Consider the following 13,946-nt stretch of genomic DNA (forward strand, 5'->3'; position numbering starts at 1 on the left):
TCTGAGCCATCTTACTTCCGACGCCTTGCTGGAAAACTGCAGTACCTAACTCTTACAAGACCGGACCTGCAGTTCTCTGTCAACTATATCTGTCAACAGATGTACTCACCAACCAAGTCTGACTTTCAGCTCCTAAAAGATTCTTCGTTATGTTAAAGGAACGTCTGAGATGGGCATTCACATCAAGAAGAACACTGATTCCACACTTATGTGCTTCAGTGATAGTGATTGGGCCGGTTGCAAGGAGACAATAAGATCAACTTGTGGGTTTTGTACTCAGCTTGGCTCCAATCTGATATCGTTGTCGTCTAAAAGACATGAGACGGTGTCCAAATCCTCAACTGAAGCAGAGTACATAACAATGTCGCTGGCTGCGTCTGAAGTTGTGTGGTTGCAGAACCTTCTCAAAGTGATGGGTCTTCAACAACGAGTAACACCTTTGCTGTTGTGTGACAATCTGTCTGCGGTTTGTCTGTCTGCAAACCCTATGTTCCATAAGCGAACGAAGCACTTTGATGTGGACTATCACTACGTCAGGGAAAGAGTGGCGCTCAAGGCACTTGAGGTTAAACACATTCCTGCTTCATTACAACTTGCGGATGTGTTTATTAAATCTCTTGCACAGGAACCGTTCTTCAAACTGCGAGCCAAACTTGGTGTCTCGCTTCCTCCGACTCCAAGTTTGAGGGGGAGTATTAACAACAGCAAGCCCATGTTCGATGAAGCCTCAGATCAAAGCAAGAAGCCCACTACAAAGAGCAACTTTCAGTCCAGTTAATGTGTCTCAGCTAAAGCCAAGGATGTAATCAACGGTCAACACAAAAGCATAGTACTGCGTACTACTCCAACGGCTACAGTGCCAGCTCATTGTGTGACCACAACAAACAGATTCGATTGTTTTGGCTCATGTGCTGAGGTGTGCTAAAGGATAAGATCTAGATTGAGTATAAATAATGTACTATGTATGATGAATAAAAGTTGAAAAGTTCAGATAATACAAAACACTTTTTTCTTCATTTGTTTCTAGATTCACACTATGATCAGAGCATACAACGATCTGATCACGCTCTGGACTGTGTTCAATGTGTGAGTGGTTGACTAAACTTGTCTTGTCTTTCATGTTCAACCAGTAACGACCTGGACCCTTAATAAAAGATGTAGTTTTCAGCCCATTTTTAAAATATTATAAATATCTCGTAGTTGATAGCCTTTGAACTTTATTGTGCTTTTAGCCTAATTTTTTGAATTTTTCAGAGCCAGGCCGGCGTTCAACTCACTCTGAAGTTTGAACCAAAACGTTTGCTCACTGCTTAAGCGGAGGAGGAATCACATATCTGATTTAGAAACAGTAACAGATTTGTCAAAACCATACAACAAGATGAGAGCAGTCCAGATCATTAAACAAAGATAGGGGAGATCTTCAGTAGATACAGGGTTATGGAAACTCTCCGAAACATGGATATACAATACAACCAATGTTTTTTATTGGCCAGGAGAGCTTAATGGCATTTGAAAGTGAGATTTAAAAAGTGGTTAAATAATCAGTTATCCTTCAGTTAAAATTATTATAAATATAAAAAAAAAAAAGATAAATAAATATATATATTCCGTACCTAATCTTATCTACCCATCTCTTGAGGCTCACCAAAATATCTAAGAGCTTCTTCTTCTTCTGGCTAGGGCTTCCACGCGACGACGGCTGCGAAATAATTCAATTTCATCATTTCTACAGGTATATTGATTGAGATCGTCTCTAGTTTCTGACTCTCAGCGATCTTAGATCTCATCTCTTGCGGGTGGAAATTTAGAACGAGTGAATTTAGTTCAGATCTGATGTTTCTGTGTTAAAAGTCTCATGATTGTTCTCGTTCGCAATCCTTCGTGATTTAGTTCAGATCTGATGTTTTTCACCAAAGCCATTTAGATTAGATCTGCTGAGTCACGCCTTTGCTTGTGCTCCTTTTTTTTATTCTAATATTGTGTTGTGAATTGTCTTTGGTTTGAAAGATTTGAGCTCCAATTGTTATACAAAGTTTGAGTCTTGATGCAAATTGTATGTTATTAGTTTTCTTTTGCTTCGATAATTAGCTTTTGTGAGAAGTCTGCCATTGATGTCGTAGTGATTCACAATTTTTATTAGATTGGTACGCGAATAAAGCAGTCAGTACGTACATACACTGTGTTGACTGTTGATTGTTCTTTTTGGTGCTTTTTTAGATCGTACTTTGTACTTGCATGTTCTAGGAAGCCTCATTAATACCCTTTTTTTTTTTTTTACATGGTGACTGGTGCAGGAATCATGAAGCCAGTCTTCTGTGGGAACTTTGAGTATGATGCTCGTGAGGGTGATCTTGAACGCCTCTTCAGGAAATACGGCAGAGTTGAGAGGGTCGATATGAAAGCTGGTAAGCAAGTGCCCCCCCACTTTTCTTTCCTTCTTCTTCCTTTCACGTGATTTGACCTCAATGCGCAAGCAGTATCCGTAAACCACTAAGTGCGATGTGTCAAAGCAAAATTCAAATGCATGTCATGAAATCCATTTCCACGACATGGCACTGGAACACTCATTCCCTCCCTCCCCGCCTCCACACAGACGCACTCTTTTGCACAACATCTTCCTGGCCATGTCAAGGCAGCATGCGGCAAAGTACCTCAGAGGATAGAGATTAAAAAAAAAAATAGAGTAAAACCGCCATACTCAGCATTTTCTTTGGCGCAGGATTTTTAATCTTGGGATGCCTATACTCCCACCAGGCCATGAATGGACCGTAAGGAAATCTATCACACTGTGCCCCTAAAACGAGTCACTTTCCTTCCGCAAATGGCACTGCCATCTTAATTACATTTCATTCCTCATGACTTTGGACACATTCCTCTCCCATGGAGCACTCTGTTTTCATTCACATTCCGTCTTGACTACCACATTTTCAGTTGTTCCTTGACATATATTATTCCATAATACAAGGTCTGTAACTGCTTCACTGGTTATTTAGTTTGTAAAGGCTGTTTGATGCCTCTGAAGGAGAAAGGATTTGTCTTCTTGTTTGCTGGAGGTTATTAACTTGTTTTACATTGCTCACTGCTCGTGGACTCAGTTCTTTTATATTTGTGGCTTCTTCTCCAGGGTTTGCTTTCGTCTACATGGAAAACGAAAGGGATGCTGACGATGCAATCCGAGGCCTTGACCGCATTGAATTCGGGCGTAAGGGACGCAGACTTCGTGTTGAGTGGACAAAGGTAAGAGACTGACCTCAGTCTGTCATTTTCTTTTCAGGGTTTGTAATAACCTTAATGGCCCTGTCTGTGTATAGGGTGAACGTGGAGGTGACAGAAGAACTGGTGGTGGTTCAAGAAGATCTTCATCCAGCATGAGACCTTCCAAGACTCTGTTTGTGATAAACTTCGATGCGGACAATACCAGGACCCGGGATCTAGAGAGACACTTCGAGCCATACGGCAAAATTGTAAACGTTAGGATCAGGAGGAACTTTGCATTTATCCAATACGAGGAACAAGAGGATGCAACGAGAGCACTTGAAGCTACAAACAACAGGTAGGTTTTAGCTCATTTACCAAATGCTTTCGTTGCTTAAAAGACTCACAATCTGCCTTTGTTTTTTTTTCATTCAGTAAGCTGATGGACAAAGTGATCTCGGTGGAGTATGCAATGAAGGATGATGATGCAAGAGGGAATGGACAGAGTCCCGATAGACGCCGTGATAGGTCACCTGAAAGGAGGAGACGATCGCCGTCTCCTTACAAAAGAGAGAGAGGGAGCCCTGATTATGGTCGAGGGGGTAGTCCCGTTGCTGCGTACAGGAAGGAAAGGACCAGTCCTGATTATGGCAGAAGACGTAGCCCGAGTCCTTACAAGAGATCGAGGCGTATGAGTCCAGAGTATGGTCGCGACCGCAGAGGCAATGAGAGCCCTCGCAGGAGGGAGAGAGTCGCAAGTCCCAACGAGAAGAGAGAGAGGAGGAGCCCTGATGATAGCCCGTTTAAGAAGGAGAGCCCGAAGAATGGAGGTGGTGAAGTTGAAAGTCCAAGGAGGGAGAGGTCGAGGTCGAGGTCTAGCCCTGAGAATGGCCAAGTCGAAAGTCCTAGCTCTATAGGAAGAAGAGACAGCGATGATGGTGCAGAAAGCCCGATGCAGAAGAGGTAAGCTTGTCAAATTAGTTAGCAGCTTGTTTATATAAAAATGAGATAATGAAACTAACCATTGCTTTGTTTTTTGTGGGTTTCATTTGCAGCCGGTCTCGTTCGCCTCCAGCTGAAGAGTGAATGAAAGTGGATCCAACCATCTCTATCAAAGTAGAATGTTGTTGTCAAACTCTTGTGTCCTCGTGTTTATTATCCGTCTCTTTATACATTCGAACTCGGATCTCTTTCATTGTCGGATTGAAAAACTTGGTCTTGGATGCTTAAAATCTTCCTTACTCTTTTTTTCGTTTTTATCTATCTCAGTTTGAAGTCCAATCTTAGACAAAAAAACAACATATTTTTTACAAATAATATCCGTGGGAGAAAAGATATTAAAATATTGTGAAAATAATAATATTGTAAAACAAAAGACACGTTTATTTACATTTTTTAATATTTTTAAACTAAGCATATGGCCGATATTATTCGATGCTTGAATATATATATAAATTCTTTTTGTGTTTCTAGTTGATATATATATATTTTTAGATTTAATTTTTGGTTAACTCCCTCTACTGGGTTTCTGATTTTGGGAGTGGTGCAAGTCGACTCTACTTGATTGAAAATTTCCGGGTTTTTATTTGATTTAATAAAGTTTGTTCCTTTTGGTAAGTTTACGCTTTGAGATTATGCTGAGGCTAGTTCATATTTCCTCGTCTGGACTTTAAAAGTGTAATGAAGTATTCTTCCATCCGTCTCTAGTGCTGCATCGAGGAACGGTTTGCTTGTACTGTAGTTTATTATCCTGCTCGTTTTGTTTTAAAGATTTGTATCTAGTAGCTGATTTGGTTTTTCAATTGTGACAACCGAGTGCTCAGGTTTTGAAAAACCAGCTGTTTCACCGTGATTCTTGGATCCTGTACAGTTGAATATCCGATACACACCTCAGTTTGATCGGTTGAATTAGACCATACCTCCTTAGGATTCGTTTTGCCTGGCTCTGATTCAAGTCTCAAGCTTGTCATTTTTTCTGAATCTGTCGTTTTGGTCTGTGTCTTCTCTCCTGGGGCGTGAACAAAGCAGCTGTTGGCTCGGAAGCTCTAAATATGGAGAGGAGTGGTGGCATCAATAATATGCGTCTCCCAACATCACCAATGTCCTTCCCCTCAAGTAACATTAACATCCCCGGCTCATTGGTCCTCGATGGGTCTGCTTCAATACAACACTTGTCTCCGCAACAACAACAACAAGCAGGACAAGGTTCAGTACCAATGGGAGAAAACAACTATTCACATATTGATAAGAAGCCTAGATTAGATGTGAAGCAAGAGGACATGTTGCAGCAGCAGCAGTCTCTACATCAGTTGATCCAGCGTCAGGACCTCGCAGGAAGGAATCCTCAGTTGTAAGCTTTGCTTCAGCAGCAGAGACAAAGACAACAACAGATTCTTCAATCCTTGTCACCGTCTCAGAGACTCCAGCTTCAGCAACAACAGCTGTTGAGACAGCAACAAGGCACTCAACAGATCATCCCTCCTATTGCTCGGAAGATGATGATGTACTTGTATCATCCACAACAACGACCTGCTGTAAGCTAATACTATCTTATTCTAATTTAGAAATTTCATCACATCTGTTCCAAGTTCTCCCGTTATTGATAGTCTGATGCCTTTTTTTTTTGTAGGAAAATTGCATTACCTATTGGAAGAAGTTTGTGGCTGAATACTTCTCACCTCGTGCAAATCAACGCTTGTGCTTGTCACAGTACGCAAACGCTGGGAAACATGCGCTTGGCATGTTTCCACAGGCATCTCCGGTCAGTCTTTTTCTTAGCTGCGTGTGTTCTGATTTTTGTTTGGTGTTGATTATGTTCTCATTTTGTTTGCAGGATAAGTGGCAGTGTGATCTTTGCGGAACCAAGTCTGGAGAAGGATTTGGTAAGAGAGTTGCTATTCTTGTGCCGTTGCTCTAAGCACAATGAAGCAACTTCCATATACTAAAGTCTAAACAGACTCGTGTTTAATTCTGCAGAGGCAACTTTCGATGTGCTTGCCAGACTTAACGAAATCAAATTCGCTAGTGGCATCATTGACGAGCTCCTTTATATGGACCACCCTCGAGAAAACAGATTTTCCAATGGACTGATGTTGTTGGAATACAGAAAAGCAGTTCAGGAAACTGTACATGAGCAGTTTCGTGTTGTCCGTGAAGGCCATCTTCGCATCATATTCTCTAAAGATTTGAAGGTAGTCTCTTATTCGAAACTGTGACGTTCCTCCAGTTATATGTTTCCCTGTTTATTCAGTGAACATGAAAAAGCAAAGAAAGAAATAATCACCACTTTTGCTTCTTTCTAGATATTGTCTTGGGAGTTCTGTGCCCGGCGTCATGAAGAGTTTCTTCTCCGTAGACTTATTGCTCCGCAGGTCCTATTCTGATGACATGACCTTTGCGTTAATTATTAGAAACCTTAAACTTTACTCAAAATGTCTGTGGTCAAATGCTATAAAATTTATTTCCTTAAACATTGTGTATGTGTTGATCTTATGGTTTCCTATGAATATGAGCAAAAAGTCTGTAATTATACCTCTGAACAGATGTTTAGACATTATGCTACAATTGTGTTCGAAAGTGTATTGAAAACTTATTATCGGTCATGCAGGTGAACCAGTTGCTTCAGGTTGCTCAGAAATGCCAGACAACCATTTCGGAGAGTGGGTCAGAGGGAGTCTCTCAGCAGGATTTAAAGTCAAACAGTAACATGTAAGTTGACCCATAATATTTGATTTTGCCTTTCATGTTGAGGCATTTTGTTACTAGTGCACTTTATCATTGTTGGGTGCTATTTTGTGTCTCCAGGGTCTTGGGAGCAGGACGGCAGCTGGCGAAGTTCATGGAATTACAGTCGCTGAATGATCTTGGCTATCCAAAGAGATACATAAGAACTCTACAGGTACTCTTTAGCTGCTCTTGTTACTCTTACTTTTGTATTTGAAGTCTTATGATAGTGAGCCATTGTGAGTGGCAGATATCTGAAGTTGTCAAGAGCATGAAGGATCTGATGAACTTCACCGGCGATCACAAACTCGGCCCTATTGGTAAGTCTACTATTCCCTTCTACAACATTCTTCTTGCATGAGACCCAAAACAAGGTGGCCTCTCTGGTCTAGCTCTCACTTGAACTATACTCCCTCAGTTTCATATTATATCGTTTAAGGTTTTTTCGCACTTATTAAGAATTTACTCATAATTAATGTATTAGTTTGTATGTATTTGCTAATTAATGAAGTTAGAGAATATGAATTGAAAACTAGAAAATTTGACAAACATTTGCATTGAAAATATAAAACGACACTTAAAATGAAAACAAAGTTTAAAACGCCTTTTGAATGCTCTTATTCTGATTCTCTGACTGAATATACATGTATTGATGCCCTTATGCAGAGGGGTTGAAACGTCTTTTGGAGCAGACGGCGACAGCAAAGCTCCAGAGACAGAAAATGCAAGAGATGGAGCAGTTGGGGAATAGTGGAGCGATATATGGGTCATCTCAAGCTCAGATGGCGCTGACTTCAGGAACGATGAACGACCTTACTGGAAACAACAACAACAGCAATCAAACTCTTGGTCGTGCAGCGATGAATGGCTCGGCTCAAACCGCAGCAGCTCTGACCAACTACCAAAGCATGCTTATGAGGCAAAATGCCATGAATAACCCAAACTCAAATACATGCAAGCAAGATGCGTTCTCGAGTCAGAACCCAACCCCGAACTCAAACCAGAGTCCATCTTGTTCTTCCCATCAGCTGCAACAGCAGCAGCACACCATGAATGGAGCTCCCAACATGCTTCAGCATTATCATCCTCATCATCATTTGCAACCACCACATGGTAACAATCAGGAGCAGTAGATGCTTCACCAGCTGTTGCAGGAGATGTCTGAGAACAGACCAAGTGTGCAGCAGCAACAGGCCTTTTCAGGTCAAAGTGGTGGGAACATCAATGCAGAGAGAAACCCAATTGCTTCCACTTCTAGCATATCAGGAGGAGGTCGAGTTCCAAGTCGCAACAACAGTTTCACAGCAGCCTCAAATAACAATCTTCATTTGTCAAAAGATGTATCAGTCACGGAGCTATCTCACGGTTTCTCAGATGACGGCTTCTTCAACAACAGTGATATTTATGGTAGCTTGAAAATATCCGAACAGAACAGAGGCACTTCTTCTTTGACTTAACACACACTAAGAGTTTTTAGGACCTTTTTTCTTTCTTGTTTAGGTAGGCTTGGTCTTTGTATAGAAATCAACGAGACATGAGACAAAAAAGGGAAATTGTGATTTGTTGTAACTTATACAGGCATTGATGAAATTATAAACTATGGTTTCTTCAACCACTTTCAAGGTAACTCTTCAAATGCTTTTAAGTCGTAGGACATTATTATGTTTCAGTTAAGATTGAATTGTGTGATCATTATTCTTGGGAAATTTATGCAGGGAAAATTGTTTTGTTAGAGCAAAAAAATGATAACTATGTCTCTTTAGACTAATATATATTTTGTGTCATTTTTGTCTATAATATCCTTTAATATTTTTGAAAATAAATTTAATAAATAGTTTTACAAACAATTTTTTTTTTGAAAAATAGTAAATATTGATAAAATACCTATATGAAGTTAGTGGTATTTTTTTCAGTTTAAAAAATTTTAAATCATAATTTTCAGATTCTATTCTAAATAAAGTAGAAATGACATTCTATGAATTAGAAAACGAAATCCACTTTTTTAATTGAATCTACAATGTTTAGAATATATGATCTACGTAAATAAGAGTATTCTAAAAATATTTAGAATACACATTCCGCGCTTAACCTACCGATCTAAAATATGTAGAAATCAAAATCTAAACATTAATATAAATTTAAAACACGTAGAAACCGACTTCTACTGATTTACTGTAAATCTAAAACATGTAGAAATCGAAATCTACACATTACTATAATTCTAACAAACTTGTAGAAACCGATTTCTACAGATTAGTTGTATTCTACGGATAAAAAATCAGTCCTAAAAATATGGAAAAAAATATTTGGGAATATTCACTTTCTTATTTTTAAAAAAACTCGTTATTTAAAAAAAACAAAAAAAAAGCGGTAGCCTTCTTCTCACGCCGTCTTCTATATTTCATTGATTGTTCACAAAATTTTCACAAAAATTCACATTATTTCTACCATGATTCATATTTATGCTTCATGTGGTGTTTGGAAATTGGTTGTAGCTTCAAGTTAAAGTTTTAATGTTGATGAAAAGAAAGGGGGAATGTTACTTGCTTTGGAATTGAAATCGTCTCTCGAAGAGTTATAGAAAAACGTTATAGAGGATTTTGGTTTTGAAGAAACGGATGCCGATTTGGAGTTGAGTTACCTTCCTATTGGGTTGATCAATTAATCAGAATGTATTGTAGGGTTTTGTAAGAAGCATAAATCAACTAAATTGTGTGTTAGCTATAAAGCAAAGCAAGGAAATCCAAATAAGGTCGACATTGATCTTAATAAGATGCCAACTGATGCAAGTACAAGTGAAGAGAAGGAGCGAAATCCTTGTGACATTGGGGCCGCTTCAAGTATTGTTAAGGGGGCTAAGCATAGCGAGAAGACGAAAGGGAAGATGAAGCAAAGCGAGGTTGATGGAGATGATTATGATGCTGACAAGCATGACGAGAAGAAGAAAGGAAAGATGAAGCAAGATGAGGTTGATGGAGATGATTATGATGCTGCCAACATCAACTCTGAAAAAGAAAACAGAGAAAAATTGGCAAAGAGTCCGTTGGTCGAATTGGTTAAGACGGGAGATCTTTTCCTCAATAAAACAGTTTTGAAAGCAAGGTTTGAGTTATGTGCAATGAAGCATAACTTTTACTACACAGTTACCAACTCCAATAAATCAGTTTGGTGTATTAGATGCGCTGATAAGGTGTGCTTTTGGGGTGCTCGAGCAGAGTGTTTGAAGGGCTCCACATATTTTATTATTAAGAAGTATGTCGGTGTACATTCCTGTGCACCTTCAAGCAAAACCAGTGCCGGTAAGACAGCTTCAGCGAAAACGATAGGCGGTCTTATCTGCATAAATATGAAGGTATCAAGGAAGGGCCTAAAGCGAAAGATATTGTTCAGATTATACGTAATGATTATGGATGTGAGATCTCTGATTCTTTAGTATGAGATTCCCGTGAATGTGCAGTCAACGCTGTTAGAGGTATTCCAGAGGAAAGTTATGGAAAAATACCAAAATACTTGCACATGCTGCGAGAGGCCAATCCGGGTACACATTCCTCTTATGAGACTGACGTCAATGGTAGATTTCGATATCTTTTTATAGCGTTTGGTCAATCGATCAGAGGCTTTAGCAAGGTCATGAGGCGTGTCATTGTTGTCGATAGAACGTTCTTGAAGAGTAAATTCAAAGGGGTGCTACTGGTTGCAACTGCTATAGATGGAAATTCAAATTTATATCCTATTGCATTCAGGATAGTAGACTCTGAGAATGAACAGTCTTGGGAATGGTTTATGAGACAGTTAAAAGTTGTTGTTGCTGATGATAATGGTTTGGCTTTTATTTCGGATAGACAAGTGTCAATAGCGAAGGCACTGGAGAAAGTGTATCCGCTAGCGAGACATGGTATTTTTATTCATCATTTGTTGAATAATGTGATATCATATTTCAAGAGGAAGGGATTAGCTGGGTTGATTTCTAAGGCTTCGAAGGCTTATAGAGTGGTTGATTTCAAGAAAACGTTTGCCCATGTTTGCAATATCAGTCCAACAATTGAAAATTATCTTATGGAAGCGGATGTCAAAAAGTGGGCTAGATGTCAATTTCATGGATACAGGTATGACATTAGGACAAACAATCCTGCTGAGTCGATAAATTCTGCGTTGCATTCGCCGAGAGAGTTTCCCGTAATTCCTTTATTGGACAGTATAAGAGAAATGCTGACACGCTGGTTTTTTAAGCGTAAGAAGTTGATTTCGAAGCACACCCATCGTTTGACCATAGATGTGGAGGAAAATATCGATAGGAGGATCAAAAAGAGGAAAACTTTCAGAGTTTACCCTGTAACCGATAGCCAGCTGCTTGTTAAAGGCGATACAATTGACTGCTTTGTTGATCTGGACAAACGGACTTGTTCTTGTGGGAAGTACGACCTCTTGAAGATCCCTTGTAGACACGCAATAAAAGCCGGTTTCTTTGTTGGTAGAGAACCATATACATTGACTGATTTTTTGTATACCACGGGAGCTTGGAGAGAAGCTTATCAAGAAAGCATAAATCTCATTGCAGTTCCTGAAGATGGTTGGTCCGTCCCAAAAGTTGTGGAAAATTCTGAAGTGCTACCGCCTGAGACAAGAAGATCTCTTGGAAGAAATAGAAAACGCAGATATGAAACTGTTGAAGACAAAATCCGATCATCACAAAGATCACAGGGGGATCAGCTTCGCAAGTGCAGTAGATGTGGTCTTGGTGGTCATAACAGAGCAACTTGCAAGATGCCAATATAGTCGATTTGTTTGCTGTGTTTTTCACAATTTTGTGAAAGTTTTTCAGACTTCATTTGCTTGATTTCTAGTAACTTTGTTTCAGTTTGTGACAACTTTGTTTCAGTCTTTCAGACTACATTTGCTTGAATTTTAGTAACTTTGTTTCAGTTTGGGAGAACTTTGTTTAATTTTCATGCTGTATTAACTTGGTCAGAAGATCTGAGTCAATCGATCCCTTTAACCAACTGTGATGTCCGATCCGTCGGGATCGATCGATCCGTAGACTAACCGGTCGATCCGGCCGGTCGATCCTGATCAATATGCATAACGAACAAAAAACGCGAACTATCTTTTGATCGACCTGGTACAGTTCTCTCGATCGGCAAAGCTCGATCTCGTACAGATAGATCGATCGATGATTTTGATTGATCGATCCCAGACTCTGATAAGTCTCTCAGATTGATTTCGCCACTTGATTTGAACTAAACACGATTTAACTCATCAAAATAGAGAGAATATGATCAAAACCTACATTTATCTTCTCCTTCATGACTATACTTCATAGAATGGTAACTCACTATAGGTTATATAATTATTAAAAGTTATAATCCAAACTGAGTATATAAAACATGAAAATAACCCAGATCCGAATTCGAGATACGCAAAAAATAAAAAAATAAACGGCGTAATACAATGGAAAGATATAACTGATACTGATCATTGGTGGTCGTCAGGACTGCAGCTCCTACTCTGTCCTGGTGCTCGTCTGCTCCTATGGAGGCGTGAACCTCGCTCTGCATCATCTGCTTCATCAGATGGTTCATCTCCTGCGTCGTCTGCATCCGTAGCATTAGTGTCTAGAGGTCCAACAACATCAGGAATGTCTCCAGTCATACCAGCAGCCTCTGAAGTCTGTGGAATGCGGCAACAGGAAGGAGGAGGTGGACATCTAATCTTTTCAAGTGCACCCCACATAGCCTGCATCATCGTCGAGAGCTTGACCAGTGTATCCGCAGTCCAGGCGAACTGCTGCTGCTGTGTACTATCAAATGGTGGTGCTCCAGAATCAAACTGACCAGTATATGGTGGTAACAAATACTCCATGGAAGGGTCTGGAGTATGATCGACTGAGATATCCGGAATGGTGTCATCCTCACATTGCGTCTGCGTAGGACCCGAAGAAGAGGAACCACGATGACGTTTTGAAGCTGGTGGAGGAGGCATGTAAAGAACATCAGCAGGAGACATGAACTCCATGTTCTCCACATACGTCAGAGACGTAATAGCGGCCTGTGGAAGCTTGCAATGAAGAATTGTCCCATCAGGCATGGTAAAATGGTAAATTTTACCAGAGTGGAAGATCCTGGTGTTTAGGAAGAACTGGTCATCAAATCTGTCAATCGTATCCACACAAAGAGTATCAGAAAGATCTATATCATGGTGCTTGAAGATCCGAGTAAGTAGACTGCCAATAGACTCATCGAAAGGCTTCTTGTCAACATGACGAAGACCCCTAAACTTCCTTTCAAACAACATCTGAGTAAACAATCCTCCCATGTATACCGAAAGCTCTGCTGGAGGTTAATCTGTAACGTCATACGTCGGCCTGAGAGCTAATGGCAGCCCGCAGTGAATACGCTGCGCTTCATCCTCAGTAAGTGATCCTGCTTCTGACTTTCCTAGTAGAAGATGACCCATATATTTTGCTACCACTCGCAAGCCCGGGTTTCTGAGCATTCAAGTTTAGCTTCCCGAGATACATAAGAACTGTCTGCAATCTTGCCCCACAACAGGTAAGCACAAGGGAACTTGGGCAAAGAGCATGCTTCATGTCGGGTCTGAAATCCAAATAGTGTACACAGCTCGTGTTTAGACATCTCATAAAGCAGTCCTCTGCATAGGAATGTAAGTTTACCTTCGCTAGCAACCTTGTTTACCTCGGACTTGTAGTGCAACTCAACTGAAGAGAGGAACTGTATAACCAAATCTAGATATAGGGGTTGGGGATTGTAGCCAAGAGTCCCAAGTCCTTTGTAGTGTAATCACAGATGAACTTTGTTGGTTTCAATGTCATCCGCTGCAAACCATTGTAGAAAATGCAGTGGTAATCACTCCAACCAGCAGAGTAGTCGCGGCTTGCGTAGGATGCAAGTTATTTCAGCGTCTTCTTACTTGAGATATGTGCTCCATGAATTGTACTGAGTTTAGAGAATGGAGTCAATGGGTCACAAGGCCAAGGGGCTGCTTCGCGAGGCTCATCACTTCCGGGCTGA

The 13,946-nt window shown here is 40.2% G+C and overlaps 2 protein-coding genes and 1 pseudogene across 3 annotated transcripts; all 3 read left to right on the forward strand.

Moving 5' to 3' along the window:
* Positions 1-1,486: 1,486 nt before the first annotated feature.
* On the forward strand, positions 1,487-4,476 carry LOC106347095 (serine/arginine-rich splicing factor RS40). Of its 2 annotated transcripts, XM_048744204.1 has the most exons (7): positions 1,619-1,732; positions 2,295-2,405; positions 2,720-2,965; positions 3,125-3,237; positions 3,312-3,553; positions 3,631-4,158; positions 4,251-4,476. In XM_048744204.1, the coding sequence occupies exons 4-7, from the start codon at positions 3,142-3,144 to the stop codon at positions 4,279-4,281; spliced, it is 897 nt and encodes a 298-aa protein (XP_048600161.1). In that variant the 5' UTR covers positions 1,619-1,732; positions 2,295-2,405; positions 2,720-2,965; positions 3,125-3,141; the 3' UTR covers positions 4,282-4,476. The 2 variants fall into 2 exon arrangements, with proteins under 2 accessions (XP_013642041.2, XP_048600161.1); XM_013786587.3 differs by lacking the exon at positions 2,720-2,965 and having other exon boundaries at positions 1,487-1,732.
* A 235-nt stretch (positions 4,477-4,711) lies between these two features.
* Positions 4,712-8,545, forward strand: LOC106347094 (annotated as a pseudogene).
* Positions 8,546-9,691: 1,146 nt separating this feature from the next.
* Positions 9,692-11,694, forward strand: LOC125579826. The gene is made up of 2 exons (XM_048743690.1): positions 9,692-10,217; positions 10,376-11,694. Exons 1-2 carry the CDS (start codon positions 9,692-9,694, stop codon positions 11,692-11,694), a joined length of 1,845 nt encoding a protein of 614 aa, XP_048599647.1.
* The last annotated feature ends 2,252 nt before the right edge of the window (positions 11,695-13,946 follow it).

The sequence above is a fragment of the Brassica napus genome, chromosome C1, assembly GCF_020379485.1.
Source record: "Brassica napus cultivar Da-Ae chromosome C1, Da-Ae, whole genome shotgun sequence".
Lineage (NCBI taxonomy): Eukaryota > Viridiplantae > Streptophyta > Magnoliopsida > Brassicales > Brassicaceae > Brassica > Brassica napus.